We start from the raw sequence: 22,963 nt of genomic DNA, 5'->3' as shown, positions 1-22,963 counted from the left end.
TTAAAATAATTTAATGAACTGTATAAGAATAGAATCTAAAAAAAAGTGGATACAGGTATATGTATAACAGATTCACTTTGCTGTACAGCAGAAACTAACACAGCATTGTAAATCAACTATACTCTGATAAAAATTAATCACAAAAATAATGAGTGATTGACAAACAGAGAAACGTCATCTGGGAGCTTGTCAGCAATGAGAATTTCTGGGCCCTTCACCTAGAGATCGTGATTTCATAGGCCTGAGATGGGTCCTGTAATCTCCATTTTTACCAGGCATTCAAGGTGATTCTTCAGCATGTAGTGTTTGTTTGAACCACACTTCAACAAACAGAACTTTTTTTAAAAAAACATTTTATTTTATATTGGAGTTTAGTAGATTAACAATGTTGTGTTAATTTCAGGTGTACAGCAAAGTGATTCAGTTATACGTATCCATATATCTATTCTTTTTCAAATTCTAATTTGAAATTTAGTAATTTTGGTTATTACAGAGTATTGAGCAGAGTTCCTCGTGCTCTACAGTTGGTCCCTGTTAGTTATCTATTTTAAATATAGCAGAAACAAACAGTACTTTATTTATTTTTTTATTATTATTATTTATTATTTTTTTGTTTTCAAACAGTACTTTAGATGCACTGAAACACAGAACGCTGTTCTTAGCATCTTTATTACAAATCCCTCAATCTTCTTCAGTCCTGTAAACTGACGTTGGAGATGGATGTATTAACATGGGAGATGGATGGCCATGATTGTTAAATAGAAAAAGAAAAAAATAACAGGAGCAGCACAATCTCACTCTTTTTTTTTTTTTTTTTAACACACTGTGGTATCACGGATTATGTTGAGTGATTATCCTCTGAGTGCTTACATATTTTCTTCTATATTTTCTGATTTTGATATTAGATTCTTATCATTTTTTGAATAAAGTGAAACAAAAGATAGTAAAAGTCTTCATTTGGAGGGGGGATTTTTTTTTTTTCACAAGATTCCTCGTGACCTTGCAGTTGTTTTTGAACGAGACATGAGGCCAGTCAGGAGGTAGAGTGGATGTGAATGGGGGTGCAGGAGCAGCTTCTCTCTATCGTCTGCAGATGGTACCAGCCTTCATTCCACTGCAGGTTGGGGGTGGGTTTGAATGGGATCCTTTCCAGAGGTTCTAACATTTTTTCAGGATGCTGTTGGGACTCTTTAAGGATGCATAAACATATAAACAGGTGATAGAAATGATAAAAGTTTATCCTATTTCTTTAAGTTACTATTAAATCTGGCATCTATTTTATAAGTTATTTCAGCCATGTATGTATAATTCAAACCTGAGATTGAGTCTAGAGAGTACAGTTTTGTTTAGTTGTGTGGATTTGGTGAAATTGACTTAACCATATCCATGGTTTTAACTCTTATCAGAGGATTTCCTAGTTATATTTCCAACTTGCACTTTATCTTGTGTAACATGGGATCAGTTCACTACAGGCACCTCAAACACAACATTCTCCGAAAGGAACACATTATCTGTCTCCATATAAACTTGCTATTCCTTCTAAATTCTCTGGATTGGTGAATGGTCCCTACAATCTATCAAACTGCTCAAAACAGAAAAGTTAAGTTTTTTGGAATATGCTCTTATCTGATTACATATAATTTGTACAATTTTCCTCCATCTCCATGTTATTTTCTTATTTTTTCATGGCTCATTAGCTCTTCCATGAAGATTACATTTGGGGAAGGAAAGGTATTCTAACGTGAGTGCTATGTATGCTTGTAAGAGTATACTTCCTATTAAAGTTCCACTAAAAATAAATTGGAAAGAAAAAAAAAAAATCTAGAGTGGTTTCTCTTTCCTCCTTCCAGAAGGGATTGCAGATAACAGAGTCTCAAGAATAGTAAGGTTGGGCTGTTTATCTGATCCGGATGGTTTTGAAGATAACGGTAGTCCTGTCACCATTACAACATGGTACTTTCATAGTTTATGGCACACAGCGACCAAAAACAGTTGTTTCAGTGATCACTCTTGGCTTCCTGTGATTATGAGCCTCTTCTAAGGATAGACTCTGGCGAAGTGGATGCTATGGTAACTCATCGGAATGAAAATGAGAATTGTCAAGGGCTGTGGAATGAGATGACTATGGAGATGGCCCTGGAGAGATTAAGGAAAGCTCAGGGTATGATGTCATCAGCTCAAGGAAATTCAGAGAACCAGGGAGTGGCCATGACTACCCTAAGATAATCTTTTATCTCTCGGAACCTCAGGACTCAGATAGAATCTGATCCAATGGGTTGCTAAGGTTACAACAAAAGCGGAATTCACATTTTGTCTTGTCTTTTAAGTGCACATTAGGACACTGATTTGGAAAGAGAGGAACGCTGTGAATTGTAATGGGACTTTTGAATGTGTTCAGTTGAATTTGCAAACCCTAAATCCTCGTTCCACTGAGTCTCCCTGCCCAGCATAAATGGGTCGCTTCCCCTGTCTGACCAGGTTACTTTTTTGTTGGAGGCCTGCTGGTTACTTTACTTGACGAAAATAACTTGTCAACTCTCCTAGTAACTCTATTTCGTCATTATTGTGAACTCTACTTACAGATGGAAAAACTGATTCTGAGAACTTTAAGTGATTTGACTAAGAAACAGAATTATTAAAAATAACCAAAGAATTAAAATAATACAATTATTTTAATGTTTTCTTTTCTAGGTCCAAAGATGATTGAATCAGTTTATATTCCTCTTATAGAAATTCCAACTTTTATACAACATTGTCTTTAAATATTTAGCTGTTACTATCTGTTACCTATTTATTGTTCTATTGCCTGATTCATTTCCATTCTTGAGGCTCTTACATCAGCATTGTGTGAATTATAGAGAAAATTATTTAACAACTAGAAGTAGTTATTAACTGGAATTTAAGCTCATCATTATTATTATCCATGGATCAATGGAAGTATTGTGAATCATTTGTAAAAAAAATTAAAAATAAATTAATTTTCATACTAATGTTATGAATTTTTATACATTTATAAACGTTACAGATGAAACACATGGTAAGAGAAGTCTTTTGGCTCTGGGTATGTTGAGGCACTGATTATTTTTACAGACGAGTTTTTGTGTATCTACAGAGCGAGGGTAGGAAAGTCTGAAGGACTCAACCCCGCAGGCTGCCAGGGCCTGACTGGGGGCGGCGGAGAGGGCGCCCCTGCTCACATTCGTGTCCTGACCCATCCTCCTGGACCTCAGAACACAGCGATGGGACTCAGGCGAGGTGCTGTATCGCAGGGCTGGGCCTGTATCCGCGGGTGGTGTCTCACTGCTGCTGTGACATTCATGAGACAGAGTGGTTGGGTGACCGCCGGAAGATGTTGCTTTTCCTTCTCTCTTGTTCTTCAGCAGGCCCTCTATTTAACTGAGCTTTTCAAGTGAACTGTTGCAATTTGCTGCATTCTTACCATTAATAGGTGGTGCAGTGCTTAACATCTGTTCTAAAGGGGTTTACTATACATGGTGTAGTTGCAACACTTTAGTCCAACAAATCCAAGTGATGTAGTTATTTATGCTACTTCTCTGTCTCTTTCTTAATCTTATTCTTTTCTCTCCTTTTCTGCCTCATTGTACCTCAACACACACACACACACACACACACACACACACACACACACACACAGAGTTGAAAAGAGAGGGAAAAGAGAAAGAGAGGTGATGGGGAATATGAGAATGCAGAAGGAAACAGGACAAGATGGCTTATATTTCTCCAAGTGAGAGCATATATTTTGCGGGGAGATCTCTTTTTAAATAGCAGCATCTTCAAACAAACAAGCTTCTTTGCAATTAGCATTTACCTTCTTTCCTGCCTTCCCAAAGCATTTTCTTCTTCGCACCCATTACTTCCTCTCACCAGAAAGCAGGAACACAGAACATAGAAGATGTAGCCAAAGTTGCAAAGTTGGAAAGTTAGCATTTTTAAGAAAACAGCTTTTGGAATATGTGTTTCTGTATTTTAAATCCCATATCCTTCATATTTTAAGGATGTATGGGACAGTGAGAGAATGGTTTTTCATACTTTACTTATGATCCCACTGAAATTTGACTCTCTGATTTTTCTTGAGGTATCACAGAGTAGAGAGCACAGTACAAGAGGATATTGTGTTAGGAGATATGGTTTCTAGTATGTGTTGGTAGTGCTGTATGAACAGCATTAAGTATATATATTTACTAAAAATAGGTTTTTTAAAAACTAAAAACATGTAATGATGCTCTGAATAAGAATGAATGACGTAGACCAAGAAAAATCTGGTCTTGCGTACTGCCTGAATAAGTATGTGCTAATTCAATGAATGAATGAATGAATGGGTCTCTGTCCTCAAAGACACTTCAGAGAAAACCCAGTCCCCCTGATGTTATAATAAAATTTGGGAACTGGGACACTTAACAAAAACACAGATTTCCAGGCTCCTCTACTGGAGACTGATTTATTTGGTCAGGATGGGGTCTGGGGGTCTATATATTCCATCAATGCCCTGGGGGAGTCTTACAACAAGTTTTGGAAGAACTGCATTATGGGATTTTCTCCGACTAGAGCCTTTCTCATGTCGCACTGGAGGACGGCTAGATTTAGCAAAAGGAAAATCTTGTCAATCAGAAGGATCAGATTTCTTTTCCTTAGTAAAGCTGCTGTTAACAAGATGAATGCAAGTGGTCCATAATTTAAGGGCACTTTGCTCATATATCTTGTTACACTTCTTACAATCTGCTTCATACTGTGCCTATTTATATATGTATTTTATCTCTTTATGAGAGTATGATAGGAATTAATCTTTTTAACTTATGTATTTTTATTGCTTCAGTGACTTCTAAGGTCCTCTTAATATAGTTAAAACATGACTTTTACTAGCTCTCATAAAGTATATAAAATAGTAAATCATTATTTCATTTGCATCTAGTATTAGTTATAATTTAGTTTTATGGAAAAGTGGGTTAGACACACCAATCTGAATTCTGGAGAATGCATCTCTCATCGCCATGCTCTCACATTCCCCGGCGCCAACGCCGGGGGTGGGTGTGTGGCGTGTCAAGGGTTGAGGTCTGGATGGGAATAGGAAAGGGCCAAGTTTCTTGAAGGCGCTGCATGGTTGTGACAGTGCTATATTAGGCTTTCCTCAAATTGCTTCCCAGGATTCTTCTTGAGAAGAGAGTTCTGTGGTTAAATATGCTTGGGAAATGCTGAATCCTGTATCCCCACTTGGAATTAATAATGCTGGCTAGTATGATGAAAGGAGAAATCAGCCTTAAAGAAATAGCTTTAATTTTGTTTAACCCTTTTATATGGCATCTTTTAATACATGTTGGGAACTGTTTGCTTCTGCATTTGCACAAGAAGACCTACAGACTTAGAGAACGAACTTACGGTTACCAGGGGGGATGGCTGGAGGGGAGGGAATTTGGGATTGACATGTATACACTACTATATTTAAAATGGATAACCAACAAGGACCTACTGTACAGCACAGGGAACTCTATTCAATGTAATGCGGCAGCCTGGATGGGAGGGGAGTTTGGGGGAGAATGGATACATGTATATGTATGGCTGATTCGCTTTGTTGTGAAACTATCACAACATTGTTAATTGTCTATACTCCAATATAAAATAAAAAGTTTTTAAAAAAAAGTCTAGATGAGTGGTTTTCAAAGTTCAGATCCGGGACAAGTAGCATCAGCAACACTTGTGAACTTCACAGAAAAGCAAATTCTTGGGCTCCACTCCAGGAGCTTTCAAGTAGAAGTTCTGTAGATGGGGTCCAGCATTCTGCATTTTAACAAGCCCTCCAGCTGATCTGATGCCCGCTAACGTTTGAATTAATCACTCTAATTCATCACTTTCAAGGGGTTCTGAATTTGGTAATAAAATTGTCTGCACTGGGAAGTGAATCATTTCAAAACTTTAACAGGTATGCTACTCACCCATTGTGTTACAATGCATATTTCTGGGCCCCATTCCTACCTACTAGATCAATGTTTCTGGGGGTGGAGCTCAGGACTCTGCACCGGTCACCAGCCGGCTGTGCCAGAGCACGGTTCCCAAACAGTCCTGTAGGTTTGCCAGGGCCATTCCTGGGTTCCTTTCATGTTTGCATTTTGAGTATTCAAAGTCGAGGGACTCATGCCTCTGTCAGAGAGGAAGCCAGGACAAAGAAGGGTGCCATGATGCTGTGTGTTAAATGCTCTACACTTCCATGAAACTGAAGGCGTAAATCCTATTGGCTACAATGTGGTTAATTTAGAAAGTGTGGATTTATGCCAAGCAGAGCATCCCTGATTCTCAGATATTTCCTCAATTCTCAGCACCCATTCTTGGGACACAGTGGAGCATCTTTTTCTCAGAAATCAATGATCCCCAGAGTGGAGGTGCCCTGGGCCATTAAAATAGACCTTGAGGTGTCACCTGGTCAGACAGACCAATTCATCAAACCAATAGTGTGAGATCTCCTTGAATTTGAATGACAATAGCTGTTTGCTGATGGAATACATATGCCTCTTTCTGGGTACTTTTATTTTTTATTTTATTTTTTAAATTAATTTTTATTGGATGATAGTTGATTTACAATGTTGTGTTAGTTTCTGTTGGGCAGCAAAGTGAATCAGTTATACATATACGTGTATCCACTCATTTTTAGATTCTTTTCCCATATAGGCCATTACAGAGTACTGAGTAGACTTCCCTGTGCTGTACAGCATAGGTCCTTATTAAAGCAATTAAAACAACCTAAAGGTTGTTTATTGGAGATGTTTCTTGGTTCTTGAGGTAGGATTGTATTGCTATAAACTTTCCTCGTGGAACTCCTTTTGTTGCATCCCATAGGTTTTGGGTCATTGTGTTTTCATTGTCATTTGTTTCTAGGTATTTATTGATTTCCTATTTGATTTCTTCAGTGACCTCTTGTTCATTAAATAGTGTATTGTTTAGCTTCCATGAATTTGTATTTTTACAGATTTTTTTCCTGTAATTGATATCTAGTCTCATAATGTTGTGGTCAGAAATGATACTTGAAACAATTTCAATTTTCTTAAATTTACCAAGGCTTGATTTGTGACCCAACATATGATCTATCCTGCAGAATGTTCCATGAGCACTTGAGAAGAAAGTGTATTCTGTTGTTTTTGGATGGAACGTCCTATACATATATATCAATTAAGTCCAACTTGTTTAATGTATCATCTGAAGCTTGTGTTTCCTTATTTATTTTCATTTTGGATGATCTGTCCATTGGTGAAAGTGAGGTTTTAAAGTCCCATACTATGATTGTGTTACTTTTGATTTCCCCTTTTATGGCTGTTAGCATTTGCCTTATGCATTGAGGTGCTCCTGTTGGGTACCTAAATATTTACAATTGTTATATCTTCTTCTTGGATGGATCCTTTGATCATTATGTAGTGTCCCTCTTTGTCTCTTGTAATAGTCTTTATTTTAAGGTCGATTTTGTCTGATATGAGAATTGCTACTCCAGCTTCCTTTTGATTTCCATTTGCATGGAGTATCTTTTTCTATCCCCTCACTTTCAGTCTGTATGTGTCCCTAGGTCTGAAGTGGGTCTCTTGTACACACCATATGTACTGGTGTTGTTTTTGTATCCATTCAGCCAGTCTATGTCTTTTGGTTGTAGAACTTAATCCATTTACATTTAGGGTAGTTATTGATATGCATGTTCCTATTACCATTTTCTTAATTTTGGGGGTTTGTTTTTGTAGGTCTTTTCCTTTTCTTTTCTTTCCTGCCTAGAAAAGTTCCTTTAGCATTTGTTGTAAAGCTGATTTGGTGATGCTGAATTCTCTTAGCTTTTGCTTGCCTGTAAAGGTTTTAATTTCTCTGTTGAATCTGAATGAGATCCTTGCTGGGTAGAGTAATCTTGGTTGTAGGTTTTTCCCTTTCATCACTTTAAATATGTTCTGCCACTCTCTTCTGGCTTGTAGAGTTCTGCTGAAAGATCAGCTGTTAACCTTATGGGGATTCCCTTGCATGTTGTTGTTTTTCCCTAGCTGCTTTTAATATTTGTTCTTTGTATTTAATTTTTGGTAGTTTGATTAATATGTGTCTTTGTGTTTCTCCGTGGATTTATCCTGTATGGGACTCTCTGCACTTCCTGCACTTGATTAACAATTTCCTTTCCCATATTAGGGAAGTTTTCAACTATAATCTCTTTAAATATTTTCTTGGTGGTTTTTTTATTTTCTCTTCTTCATCTGGGACCCCTATAATTCAAATGCTGATGTGTTTAATGTTGTCCCAGAAGTCTCTGATACTGTCCTAAATTCTTTTCCTTCTTTTTTCTTTATTGTACTCTGAGGTAGTTATTTCCACTATTTTATCTTCCAGGTCACTTATCCGTTTTTCTGCCTCAGTTATTATGCTACTGATTGTTTCTAGAGAATTTTTAAATTCATTTATTGTGTTGTACATCATTGTTAGTTTGCTGTTTAGTTCTCCTTGTTAAACATTTTTTGTGTTTTCTCCATTTTATTTCCAAGATTTTGGATCATCTTTACTCTCAGGACTCCGAATTCTTTTTCAGGTAGGCTGCCTATTTCATCTTCATTTGTTTGGTCTGGTGGGTTTTTACCTTGCTGTTTCATCTGCTGTGTGTTTCTCTGTCTTCTCATTTTGCTTAAGTTACTGTGTTTGCGGTCTCCTTTTCGCAGGCTGCAGGTTAGTAGTTGCTGTTGTTTTTGGTGTCTGCCCCCAGTAGCTAAGGTTGGTTCAGTGGGTTGTGTAGGCTTCCTGGTGGATGGGACTAGTGCCTTTGTTCTGGTAGATGAGGATGGATCTTGTCTTTCTGGTGGGCAGGTCCATGTCTGGTGGTGTGTTTTGGGGTGTCTGTGACCTTATTATGATTTTAGGCAGCCTGTCTGCTAATGGGTGGGGTTGTGTTCCTGTCTTACTAGTTGTTTGGCATAGGGTGTCCAGCACTGTAGGTTGCTGGCTATTGAGTGGAGCTGGGTCTTGGCATTGAGATGGAGATCTCTGGGAGATTTTCGCCGTTTGATATTACGTGGAGCTGGGAGGTCTCTGGTGGACCAGTGTCCTGAACTTGGCTCTCCAAACTCAGAGGCACAGGCCTGAAAACTGGCCGGAGCAGCAAGACCCTTTCAGCCACTCAGCTCAGAAGAAAAGGGAGGAAAAAAGAAAGAATAAAATAAAATAAAATAAAGTTATTAAAATAACTATTAAAAAATTTAAAAAAGAAAGAAGAGAGCATCCAAACCGAAAAACTTATCCACCAATGATAACAATTCCTAAAACTATACTAAAAAAAATAACAACAATGGACAGACAGAACCCTAGGACAAATTGTAAAATCAATGCTTTACAGACAAATGACCTACAGAAGCATACACATACACCCACACAAAAAGAGAAAAAGGAAAAAAATATATAGTTGCTCCCAAAGTCCATCTCCTCAGTTTGGGATGATTCGTTGTCTATTTAGGTATTCCACAGATGCAGGTACATTAAGTTGATTGTGGAGCTTTAATCTGCTGTTCTTGAGGCTGCTGGGAGAGATTTCCCTTTCCCTCCTTTGTTCGCACAGCTCCCGGGGTTCAGCTTTGGATTTGGCCCCGCCTCTGCGTGTAGGTCTCCGGAGGGCGTCTGCTCTTCGCTCAGACAGGACGGGGTTAAAGGAGCCGCTGATTCGGTGGCTCCGGCTCACTCAGGCCGGGGGGAGGGAGCGGTACGCATGCGTGGCGAGCCTGAGGCGGCAGTTGCACCAGCCTGAGGCGCGCCGCCGTGCGTTGTCCCGGGGAAGTTGTCCCTGGATCCCGGGACGCTGGCGGTGGCGGGCTGCACAGGCTCCCGGGAGGGGAGGTGTGGACAGTGACCTGTGGTCGCACACAGGCTTCTTGGCGGCGGCAGTAGCGGCCTTAGCGTCTCAAGCCCATCTCTGGGGTCCGCGCTGATAGACGCGGCTCACGCCCATTTCTGGAGCTCCTTTAAGCGGCGCTCTGAATCCCCTCTCCTCGCACCCCAGGAAACAGAGAGGCGAGGAAAAGTCTCTTACCTGTTCGGCAGCTCCAGACTTCTCCCGGACTCCCTCCCGGCCAGCTGTGGCGCGCTAACCCCTTCAGGCTGTGTTCACGCCGCCGGTCCTCTCCCGGCTTCCGTAGCCCGAGCCTCAGCTCCCAGCCCCGCCCGCCCTGGCGGCTGAGCAGACGAGCCTCTCGGCCTGGTGAGTGCCGGTCGGCACCCGTCCTCTGTGAGGGAATCTCTCCGGTCGGCCCTCCGCACCCTGTGGCTGTTTCTGTGCTCTCCTGCGCGGCTCCGGAGCTTCCCCCTCCGCCACCCGCAGTCTCCGCCTGCGAAGGGGCTCCTAGTGTGTGGACACCTTTCCTCCTTCACGGCTCCCTCCCGCTGGTGCAGGTACCGTCCCTATTCTTTTGTCTCTGTTTTTTCTTTTTTCTTTTGCCCTCGCCAGGTATGCGGGGAGTTTGTTGCCTTTTGGGAGGCCTGAGGTCTTCTGCCAGCGTTCGGTGGGTGTTCTGTAGGAGTTGTTCCACGTGTAGATGTATTTCTGATGTATTTGTGGGGAGGAAGGTGATCTCCGCGTCTTACTCTTCCGCCATCTTGAAGGTCTTCAATCCTTTGCTATTTTTAAAGTGCTTCAGGTTATAAGATTCCACTTTCCCGGCCAAAATTCTATTTAAGGCATACTATAGACTGTCATGAGATCTCAAAGCACATTCATTATAATGTTGCTGATCTCCGTTTTCCAAGAGTAGAGAATGAAGGTCGAGAGAAGTAAGATGTGAGGGTGTCAGAGGCAGGGACGGAGTCCCACCCCTCTGATGCTATTTTAATATTTCACTTTTACTATCAAGTTGGCACTCAGTTTGAAATCGCCAAAGATAATTCCTGAATGAGAGTCTCACACCTTTTTGTAATCAGGTTCCGTTGGTATTTACCCAGACATATTCTCCCAAGTATCTAAGAGTTTTAGCTGAAACAGTGAATGGTCCCTCCTTTTTTGGTTCTTCCTTGTCACACTAAACACTACTGTAATGACTCAAAGATTTCTTTTTTGGCATCTTTTCTGATTGCATCTGTGATAGTTCTGCATGGAGATGAATAAATGTGTTAGTAATACGTGGTGGAAACATATGGGAATTATATCAAATGGCATTAATTCGGGAAAAGTTTGTACATTTCCATATTGGAGTTTATCAGTAAAGATCAAAGTTATAAAAACGGTGCAATCCATTTTGACCAGGACTTCCCTGGTTTGGAGTTCAGTCAAATGTAAACAGTTCCTGGGATAGAATGAAAAAGATGTGAACTCCAGAGTAACTGCCTAGTAGACATATATATAAATTCTGTATTGCTCAAATATTTTAGAAAGAAGAGATCCTTGTGAATGCACCTGAAACCTTTAATCATTTTATATCAAAAACTTGATTTAAACTTTTCCTTGCATTGTGTCCATAAAAAATGTTCAGTGATTTGATACCTTATGCTTTTTGTACTGAGATATTTTACTTTTAAAAAATATTTTATATTCTTTTGTTTTTTCTGGGTTTTCTAAGAGAACTGGAAAATTATAGTCAAATTAGACTACTTGTTTAAGATGTGTGTGATAATACAAAAGTAACAGTTCTTTCTAAATATAATTAGTTTATATTATAGTTCAATCCATGGGGAGTCAGTTTAACTTATTTGATGGTGTTTCATTTTTCTTAAGTGACTTCCTTAAATTTTATTACCACTATTTCTGTTTGACTTTTTTCTCCACTTTAATAATTACTGTTGGTGTCAAAGTTAAGTAGCTTAAGGGAATAAGGGAGAGCTTTTTGGAGCTACTTTTTATAGGATGTATCTTTTAAAAGGTCTAACCAAGAAAAATTCCCCCCTTCCATTAGAAAAACATTTTTTATGTGACAATATACTAAGCTGTAAATGATCACTCTGAAAGTGATTTTTAGCTGTGGGTTTTCCTTTTATATCTAAGATATTGTATTTTATGTGATTGCAAATATATTTAATGCTGCTTATTCAAATATGCATGAGGTTGACATATTGTGAAAAGGACCAACTTTCTAACTTGGTCCTTTTAGACCAAATTTAAATATGGATGTCTTAAAAATGAACAGCTGGGGGAGCATAAATTATACAGGTACTATAAAATGAAGGAAAAAGCCACAGCTAGTGAAGGAAATTAAAGTAATGAGAAGCAGGAAGAAATAACTACATCTCATAATTTTTATGACCTGGACTGTAAAAATGGTGTGAAATTCTGACATCCTTCTTGGGAAGTTCCAACCCTTTCATGCATGAATAGTAGCAGCATCTCAGTTATACATATACATATGTTCCCAAGAAATCACAGGGAGATCAGCTAGGTGCTTTGTGACCACATAGAGGGGTGGGATAGGGAGGGTGGGAGGGAGACGCAAGAGGGAGGGGATATGGGGATATATGTGTACGTATAGCTGATTCACTTTGTTGTACAGCAGAAACTAACACACCATTGTAAAGCAATTATACTCCAATAAAGATGTTAACAAAAAGAACAGTACGGCCGACTTAAAAATTGCTTCAAAATTTAAAAGGCTAGATCTCATGTTAAGTGTCCTTACCATAATAAAATTAAAAAAATTTAAAGTATAAATGTTGGTATTTAGTATACATTAAGTGCTTAATAAATATTAGTTCCTTGTCAAAAAAACAAATAAAAAGAAATCAAAGAAGGTAAGGGAAAGTTGTTGCTGTTGCGATTACTGTCGTAAACTACTCAGAACTACTGATTTTATATGGAGAGATTTAGAGTGCTAGTTGGGAGAAACTGATTCCAGCTAGGGTTGAAATTGTTTTTCTAGATATCTGTTTTAGCCAGTGACAGGAATAAGGAAGCTTTTTGCCTTTTAAAAACTCTAAACCTTTTGCAGAGCTGTTAAGTTACGAACACTTTTGTTGAAAATGCACATGTACACGAATACACAACATTTCATAGTTTTCAGCGTATTTACAGACCCTGCACCACGCCTGAAGATTTTCTTGATTCTCGGAGTCCCCTGAACATAAGATAAAAACCACCCTTCTGGGCAACTCAGCCCAAGGGTGGGGTAGGCGTGGCAGGAATGTTTTTACAGCTACTTGGAAATTAAAAGCAACTCCTTGAATTATTTCTTTGGAAGTAAAGGTGTTAAAATCTGTATAATGAGCAGCTTGTAAACTTAATGGAGTGAGCTAAGTAATAATTAAAATCTAATTTATGAATACTGAGGTGGATTTGATTTGCAAAAGAAAAGAATGGAGGACAAGAGAAGGACGAAAATAAGAAGGGGGGTTGAGAGAGAGTAAAGGAAGGAATGCGGGCGGGCAGCTAGAGAGGAGGACTAGAAGGGGAGACACATGGACATGACAGGACAGGGAGGGAGAGGCTGGTCACGGACCTGCAGAGAGTGGAAGACACTGCAGGAAGGGGATGGGAAAGAAGAGACAGTTACGGAGGCTGCATCTCCAACCTGATTTTGCTTCCCATTAAGCACTGTTTCCACCAGAGTCATGCCCATATGCTTGTCATCAGAATTCAATTCTAAGTTTGAAGAAATAGACCTGAATGTCATTCCTAGTGTTATACTCTCTCTATTAAAATTCACCAGGATTCAGAGTAATGAACATCCTTCAGGACCAAATATAGAAATCTGCATAATTTATCTCCCCCCCAAATAAACTACAGTTACATTTTCAGGAGATGGGGGAAAGCTTACCCACCTCCTGAATAACTATCCCTGAATCAAGAGGACACATACACACACACACACCCCTACATACACACATAACTACAAAATCAAGAGTGTAGAAAAATATCACTTCTTCAGATATCAGCTGCTGTTTCAATAAGATAAATAAACAGACAAATCATGGTTGCTCCTGGAAATATTTAAATTAAAAGACAGACATTCCTAAGGTCATGGAGGTGGGACTCTTTGAGTCACTGCTAGTTAATATTAATGTCTATGGGAAAAGCAAATGTAATACCAACTGTGTCAAGCGTGGCTGCAGCCTGCCCTCCCTCTGTCTGAGCTCCTCGCACTTAACTTTGAGCTGCTCTCTGCAGGAGGAGGGCTCCATTTCCCCTGTTGGAACAGGGCTGGCCTTGTGATGTGCTTTGGGAGGGATGTGGCAGAAGGGCCAGTGTCCCCAGCTGTCTCAACCCAGGTTGCAGGCACGGGGACAGGGCCAACCCACAGAGGCCTGCAGAGGCATCGAGAAAGCGCAGCAGAGGCAAGAAGACCGTGTAGCTGATCTCAGCTGAGCCCAGATTCGGCCGCACAGAATCTGAGCTAATAATACATGGGAAAGAATGGATTTTTTTAAAAAATTGAAGTATAGTTGCTTTACAATGTTGTGTTAATTTCCAGTGTACAGCAAAGTGATTCAGTTGTACATATATATGTCATACTAAGTAAATATATATATTTTCTTTTATAGATTCTTTTCCATTATAGTTTATTACAAGATAAAGAGTATATTCCCTGTGCTGAGCTCTACTCAATACACTGTAATGGCCTATATGGGAAAAGAATCTAAAAAAGAGTGAATATATGTATATTACACCTGATTCACTTTGCTGTACAGCAGAAACTAACACAACATTGTAAAGCAACTATACTCCAATAAAAATTAATTAAAAAAAAGAATTTATTCCCTGTGCTATACCTAGGTCCTTGTTTATCTATATAGTGGTATGTAGGTGTTAATCCCAAACTCCTAATTTATCCCTCCTACAACCCTTTTCCCTCTGGTAACCATAAGTTTGTTTTCTATGCCTGTGATTCTGTTTCTGTTTTGTAAATAGGTCATTTGTGTCATATTTTAGAATCCACATATAAGTGATATCATATGATATTTGTCTCTGTCTGACTTACTTCACTTAGTACGATAATCTCTAGGTCCATCTATGTTGCTGCAAATGGCATTATTTCATTCTTTTTTATGGCTGAGTAGTATTCCACCGTGTATTATGTATACACACACACAAACATATATATGCATAAAACTGCATCTTCTTTATAAGAATGGGTATTTTAAGCTACTAAAATGAATGTAAGATTTCCTTAAGTGCCGTATAGTTTGTATTTCAACTTCATTTTCTCATTTCCCATTTCTCTCTGTACCGCGAGGTCTCAGCGCCTTGACCCCGGCCCTCCCTCCCCTGGTGCTGCTGTGCCCCAAGCCCCGTCCAGCTGTGACCCGGGGCACGCTCACCGCAGTTGTCCTCGTCCTCTTGGTTCCCACAGTCGTCCACGCCGTTACAGTGCAGCAGCTGAGGCAAGCATCTGGTGGTGTTGCCGCAGGGGAAGTAGCCCAGGGCGCATGAGACATCCTGCCCGCTCCCGGGAGCAACTGTGAAGAGGGAGGGGAGAGAGGTCGACCCAAGACACTGCAAAGAGCAGTTACCCCACGTTCCGCAGACCTTCCTTCTTGGCATCCTGGCAGGTACCACCATCCGTATGCAGCCTCACCCTGCGCACCAGCCTGACGCCAACTATTTTCCAAGAACCCCCACCCCTAAAGGGTGTTCTTTTCCGTGTCCCCAGAAGGTGCCAGGAGTCTCCGCTCTTTGCTTTTTCTCGTTTCCCACCTGGAATGTCCTCACCATCCCTCTTTTTCTATGAAATGTCTGCCCATACTTTACAGTTGAGCTCAATTCCCCTCTTCTCTTTCAAAAATATTTCATCCAATCATTTTAAAAATCAAGACTTTCTTGCATTGTTACTATTGGCTTAGAATTATGGCTGGTCTGATACTGGGGGAAGAAGAGGAGGGGCGGTAACAGGAAGGCACTGCCCACGTTCACTCATCTGGGGGGTAGTTCCCGAGGGCAAGGTCCTGCGCAAGACATTGTGCTATAGCATCAAATAAAATAGTTCCTGACCTTTTCACATGGGCTTCTTTTACTAAGTAATGTGCATTTAAGGTTCCTCCATGTCATTTCGTGGCTTAGTAATTCACTTCTTTTTAGTACTAAATAATATTCCTTTGTCTGAAGGTACCACAGTTTATCCATTCACCTAAGGAAAGGACATCTTGGTTGTGTGCAAGTTTTGGCAATTTTTAATAAAGCTCCTATTAACATCTCTGTGCAGGTTTTTGTGTGGAGGGACATAAGTTAACTGTGCCATTTAAAACCTCAGATTTATAGGATTTCAAAGATGATTGTAGAATCCAAGATAATTCTGTTGCGTATTATCTTTACCAAGTTTGTAAATCATTGAGACCTTATACAATAGTAATAATAGTCAATTATAAAGGAAAAAACAGAATAGTTTGAACAGTCAATAGAGCTTATTGTGTAAAACGTATTTGTGGTCTATCATCAAAACATGAAAAGAATAAAAGTGACTATTTCCTTTGTAAGATACAGTGGAACATTTTGATAACAAGGCAGGTGACATTCTCCTAGGGGAGAAATCCATCTATGTCAGGTTTTGACTGTCCTTACTTGTTTCAGAGAACATCATTTGATAAAGGAAATAGTCAAATCTATTTAATAATGAGCTTTTTACACATAGTATTCTCACTTGTGAAATTATTTAAAAATTATTTTTCAGTCTCTTCTCAACAAATTGATTAGAACAGAGTCAAGACACAGGATTTGTATGCCACAGGATATCATTGGTAGAACATCACACACTTCAGAGACCCGCAGTGTACATATGAATACATTGATCTGTGTTGAGACTGTTTTATGTATTTATTAATTTTTTAAGAACCAACTTTAAAAATCAAGGGTTTCAGAAAAATTCTTTGATGAATTGTCAGGCTTCAGTCACAGAGACTATTTGAAGACATTTTAACTAAACATACCTGCCTGTATTTTCATCCTGCTGTTTTGAAAATTCTTCTCTAACTTACTTTTATGAATATTGTACTTTTATGTCCTGTCTTTAAGATTTATATTTAGAAGCAGGTATAGTTCTTTTAAAAATTTATTTATTTATTTATTTAATTTTTTGGCTGCCTTGGGTCTTTGTTGCTGCATGCTGACTTTTCTCCCTAGTTGTGGCAGGCGGGGGGCTACTCTTCGTTGTGGTGCATGGGCTTCTCATTGTGGTGGCTTCTCTTGTTGCGGAGCACAGGGTCTAGGCATGCGGGCTTAGTAGTTGTGGCTCGTGGGCCCTAGGATGCGTGGGCTTCAGTAGTTGTGACACCTGGGCTCAGTAGTCGTGACTCACGGGCTCTAGAGCGCAGGCTCAGTAGCTGTGGTGCGTGGGCTTAGTTGCTCCACAACATGTGGGATCTTCCCGGACCAGGGCTTGAACCCGTGTCCCCTGCATTGGCAGATGGATACTTAACTACTGCACCACCAGGGAAGACCCAGAAACAGGTATAGTTCTTTAATGATAGTGTCATGAAATTAGTCCTACATTTTCATAATATTATGATTCAAGAAATAAATTTGGAATCTTAGAGATATTTTAAAAATAGATTTTTTATTTTGAGATGATCTCAAACTTAGAGAAGTTGCAAATATATTATTAAGAACATTTTCCTTGTCTGAACAATTTGAGAGTAAATTCCTGACCATGCTCCATCCCCCTAAAAACTTTGGTATGTATTTCCTATAAGAAAGGACATTCTCCTACTAGAAGGACATTCTCCACACTAGAACCATCAAAATTAGAAAATGAACATTGATCGCTTACTGCCATTTAAATCTCAGAACACATTCAAGTTTCACATATTGACCAAAAACTGTCCTTCACAGTGAAAGGATCTAGTTCACAGTCACTCCTTGCATTTTGTTGTCACGGTCCTTTAGTTTCCTTTGATCTGAAATTATTTCTCAGTCTTTCCTTATCTTGAATTATTTTGTAGAGTGTTCCTGAATTTTGGTTTATTTCATCATAATTAGATTTATGTTAGGCACCTTCGGCAAGAAATTCACAGAGGAGATGCTCATGTCAACCTGTCAGGTAGTGCAAGATCTGCTTTGTCCCATTCCTGGTGATGATCACTTCAGTCACTTCATCAAGATGATGTCTCCCACACTTCTCCACTGTAAAGTTAGCCTTTGTGATTAATAAGCATTTTGTAGAGGGGGTCTTGAAGCTATGTAAAAATCCCTTCTCCAGATGAAGGTATTCCCCTGCTCTCTCCTGAATCAGGAGGAGAACAACCCTTATCACTAGAGAAGGAAAGTTGTCACTGAGATGAGTCTGCACAAGCAAACTACTAAAACAAGCCTCTCTTCCACTGGTTTCCCCATGGGTTTACCTGCCCACAAGTTACCACCTATAGAAGCCCAATCACCCCCTTCCCTCTCTTGTTACTTTTCCACAATTTATCATCTTAGTTAAAATAGTATATAAGCCCTTAAGTCTAACCACTTCTTTGAGTTTTCACTTCTTTTCTATGGAGACTCCATGCATGTACAATTAAATATAGTAACAGTAAAATTTGTAAACTTTTTTCCCTGTTAATTTATCTATTGTCAGTTTAATTTGCAGGTCCTATGTACAGAATACAATACTTTCTTTCCCAACTCCCTTGCTTCTCAGTGGCTAAGAGGCACAGCTCTGGCAATGAGACACAGGTGCAGCCTGCTGATGAAGTCCTGAGGGGTTAGCTCTCCTGACACAAGAATGGATGGAGCAGTTGCTATGCCTTCCACCTTCTTCCTTTCTTTCACATGATGTAATGTGTGGAGCTGCAGCAGTGGTCTTGCAGCTATGAGGAAACAAGCATGCTTTTGAGGCCAAGAAAACTCACAGGGATCTGAGAAATGCCAGCCCTGAAATCATTGGGTTAAGCAGCATCCTCCTTATGTGAGAAAAACAAACACATCCTTGTTTAGGCCATGGTAGGTCAGATTTTCTCTATTTTGCAAAAGAAAAAAAAAAAAAGAATGCTTTCCTAACATACATCAAGAACTTAAGTGTCCTTTCTATACACACACAGCCTCTTTCCAGATATGAAAAAAATCTCATGTTGGCAGTTTATTTGCAAGGATGGTTGAATGAGTAATTGAAAGACTGGTGGGGGCCTGGTGGAGGGGGCAGTACAGGAGGCCACGCTCCCTGAGTGTCAGGCATGAATAGCCTACACATACCTTCATAGTTGGTGGGGTTAGTGTTCTCTGTTGGGCTGTGTTGATCAACTGGGATAAAAACATCACAAAGCTATCAAATCTTTCCCTGGCAGCCAGTGTACTGAAAGCTCCAAGGGAGATGACTGGGGAATAAAAAGCCAGTTTAGGGTAAGGAAACATTGTTGGGACTGACATGCAGACAGGTCCTTTGTACGATGTGCTCAGTGTAGCAAGATGGTCTCTGGCAACCCTGCCAGCTTCATTGCCTGCATCACCTGGCTTAGCTGCATCCATGCAACTGAAGGAGTAAAAAAACCAGAGTAAAGCTTTACATCTGATTCCTTCCCACAAACATTATTTTAACTTTCCTGGACTAGGGGAAGGAAGCTTGTCTTTTTTTTTTTTTTTTGCGGTACGCAGGCCTCTCACTGCCGTGGCCTCTCCCGTTGCGGAGCACAGGCTCCGGACGCGCAGGCGCAGCGGCCACGGCTCACGGGCCCAGCCGCTCCGCGGCACGTGGGATCCTCCCGGACCGGGGCACGAACCCGCGTCTCCTGCATCGGCAGGCGGACTCTCAACCACTGCGCCACCAGGGAAGCCCAGGAAGCTTGTCTTTACTCTTGAGGAAGGAAGCCCTTGATGACCAAAATTACTTGTATGCATTTTATAACTTGGCTTTACATTAATGTATATCCACAGTTCTGAGCTTTCTCTGACCTGGTGGCCAGCAGTTTAATTTCATTTATCAAGTTTATTGCAATTCACAAATATCAGTGCAACAAAGAGAGGTGCTTGAAAAATGAGTGTAGAATTCTGCGAGGATATTAATTTGCCCTTGGAAAGACAACTCTGTGTCTTGCCACGAACAGATTCTTGCCTTCTTAGTCTGCATGATACACTCTTGCAGTTTCATATTAAAATAGAAAAAAATATCCTATTTTGTTGTTAATACGCAAATCGTGAGAGTAGAATTCATGGCCACTTGTTTTAAGATTAAATATGTAATTGGTACAAGATATAGTCTTTCTCAGATTATTTTCCATTATAGGTTTTTACAAGATTGAGTACAGTTACCTGTGCTCTACAGTAGGACCTTGTTGTTTCCCTGTTTTATATATAGTAGGGTATATATGTTGATCCCAAACTCCTAATTTATCCCTCTCCCACTTCTTTCCCCTAACCATGTTTGTTTTCTATGTCTATTTCTGTTTTGTAAATAAGTTCATTTGTATCATTTTTTAAGATTCCACGTATAAGTGATATCACATGGTATTTATCTTTCTCTGTCCAACTTCATTCAGTGTGATAATCTCTAGCTCCATCCATGTTGCTGCAAATGGCATTATTTTTCTTTTTTATGGCTGAGTAATATTCCATTGTATATATGTACCACTTCTTCTTTATCCATTCCTCTGTTGATACACTTAGGTTGCTTCTGTGTCTTGACTATTGTAAATAATGCAGCTATGAAGATTGGGGTGTAGGTATCTTCTCAAATTAGTGTTTTCATTTTCTTCAGATACCCAGGAGCAGAACTGCTGGGTCATATGGTAGCTCTATTTTTAGTTTTTTGAGAAAACTTCATACTGTTTTCCACAGTTTCTGTACCAATTTACATTCCCACTAACAGTGTAGGAGGGTTCTCTTTTCTCCAAATCCTCACCAATGCTTGTTATTTGTGTTCTTTTTGATGATGGCCATTCTGACAGGTGGGAGGTGATATCTCATTGTGGTTTTGATTTGCCTTTCCCTGATGATAAGTGATGTTGAGCATCTCTTCATGTGCATGTTGACCATCTGTATGCCTTCTTTGGGAAAATGTCTATTTAGGTTTTCTGCCCATTTATTAATCTGGTTCTTTGTTATTTTGATATTGAATTGTATGAACTGTTTATATATTTTGGATATTAGCCCTTTACTGATCATATCATTTGCAAATATTTTCTCCCAGTCACTAGGTTGTCTTTTCATTTTGTTAATGGTTTCCTTTGCTGTGCAAAAGCTTTTAAGTTTAATTAGGTCCCATTTGTCTACTTTTACTTTTGTTACCTTTGCCTGAGGAGACAGTTCCAAAAAAATATTGCTACGATTTATGCCAAAGTGTATTCTGCCTATATTTTCTTCTAGGAGTTTTATGGTTTCCAGTCTAACATCTACGTATTTAATCCATTTTGAGTTTATTTTTGTGTATGGTGTGAAAGAGTATATATCTTTTGTGGCTCCATAGCAACCAAGACAATTTGGTTCAGTTCTATTATTTTTTTGTAGTTATTAAGAAAGGAATAAAGAATGGCTTTTCAAAATATAAGCATAATATTGGAGCTGCTCTGTTAAGCCATACGTGCCTTACTCTATCTATCCCTCAATCCTGATAAGCTACTCTTCACTGAGAATCTCTGTTTGGATGGTTCTATGTTGTTTGGCTCTAAATAAGGAAGATTCAGTGATTTCTGGATGTGAGGCCTAAATGGAGTAAGCAAACACTTTTTCATCTCTCTGTTTATGTTAGTCTTGGGTGTGTGTGAATTTGCAAACATGCATTCACCAGGCATCAAAACACGAAGGAAGAGAACACAGCAGCAGGAGGACCATGAATGGCTTCATTTGAATTGGTTTTTTTTTTGTTTTTGCTTATTTTAATTTTTTTTTTTTTTTTTTTTTTTTTTTTTTTGCGGTACGCGGGCCTCTCACTGTTGCGGCCCCTCCCATTGCGGAGCACAGGCTCCGGACGCGCAGGCTCAGCGGCCATGGCTCACGGGCCCAGCCGCTCCGCGGCACGTGGGATCCTCCCGGACCGGGGCACGAACCCGTGTCCCCTGCATCGGCAGGCGGATTCTCAACCACTGCGCCACCAGGGAAGCCCTGCTTATTTTAAAATTGTTTGTTTAGTCTTAAATGTGATAGCAAGCTCTTTTAGATAAGGAGTGAATAGATGAGACAGAAAAGTTTAAGAATATGGGATTTAGTGTAAATGTTGCTAAGCTTACCTCACAGGGAAAATATGTGGCTTAGGAGTAGATGCATTTCTAAATAAGTTTTTTGTTTTTTGTGTTTTTTGCACTGGGTAGTTTTATTTTACAGAGGGGCTAAGGGTTAGGGGGTGTCAAGAAGAGTGACATGGAGCAAGTCATTTCTATTATTATTTTTTTCGTTTACAAATACACTGAAGAAGCATGCAATGCTGCCAGCATTGGATGCAGTCCTGGGCCACAAGTCTGCACCTTCCTTTGCAACTGGTCCTGTGATGGCAGAACCTTTCATCTCGCCTTTATTGTTTACTATGACCCCTGCGTTATCTTCAAAATAAAGAAACACACCATCTTTTCTCCGGTATGACTTTCCTTGTCGAATTACCACTGCTGGATGTACTGTCTTTCTGAGCTCTGGTTTGCCTTTCTTGACGGTGGCCATCACCATGTCACCCATACCAGCAGCAGGAAGTCTATTCAGTCGTCCCTTGATCCCCTCCACAGAGATGATATACAGATTTTTGGCTCCTGTGTTGTCAGGACAGTTGATCACGACTCCAACCGGAAGACCCAGGGAAATCCGGAATTTCGCACCGGAGGACCCACCACGTCCTCGCTTCGACATCTTGAGCGCTGGACTCTAAATAAGTTTTTGAAGGCTTTCTCACCACAGTAAATCAAGTATTAAATATAGCTGGATATATTTTTGCAGTGGGAATTTGTAAGGCACTGGGACCGGGAAATTAATAACTTCAACAGAGAATATGGGTAGCAACAGACTCAGAGCTAAAGTCAAACACTTAGCAGAGCCCTCGTGATGCAGGGGGCAGCTGATGGCCATGACAACATGGCAAGGATAAGGTACTGGCTCTGTCAGCATGGTATAAGTTAGTACTTAATGTTGGTATAAGTGCATCCTGCTTTT

The 22,963-nt window shown here is 39.9% G+C and overlaps 2 protein-coding genes across 4 annotated transcripts in view; both read right to left on the bottom strand.

Annotated features, from left to right (window-relative positions):
- RXFP1 (relaxin family peptide receptor 1) overlaps window positions 1-22,963 on the bottom strand; it is a 94,329-nt gene that overhangs the window by 50,360 nt on the left and 21,006 nt on the right. For all 3 annotated transcript variants that reach the window (XM_067036885.1, XM_067036886.1, XM_067036887.1), the window contains exon 2: window positions 15,244-15,381. In XM_067036885.1, the coding sequence (XP_066892986.1) occupies window positions 15,244-15,381 (138 nt within the window). The remainder of the gene's footprint in view (window positions 1-15,243; window positions 15,382-22,963) is intronic.
- On the bottom strand, window positions 22,163-22,663 carry LOC131758578 (large ribosomal subunit protein uL14-like). Its single transcript, XM_059066829.2, has one exon. It carries the CDS (start codon window positions 22,661-22,663, stop codon window positions 22,163-22,165), a length of 501 nt encoding a protein of 166 aa, XP_058922812.1.

The sequence above is a fragment of the Kogia breviceps genome, chromosome 6 (genome assembly GCF_026419965.1).
Source record: "Kogia breviceps isolate mKogBre1 chromosome 6, mKogBre1 haplotype 1, whole genome shotgun sequence".
Classification (NCBI taxonomy): Eukaryota; Metazoa; Chordata; class Mammalia; order Artiodactyla; family Physeteridae; genus Kogia; species Kogia breviceps.
The sequence above is the reverse complement of the archived record's forward strand: the minus strand, read 5'-3'. Positions and strand labels throughout refer to the sequence as shown.

What these genes read in the sequence shown, in the direction of transcription:
- LOC131758578 (XM_059066829.2), bottom strand. Translation starts at nt 22,663, where the DNA reads ATGTCGAAGCGAGGACGTGGTGGGTCCTCCGGTGCGAAATTCCGGATT.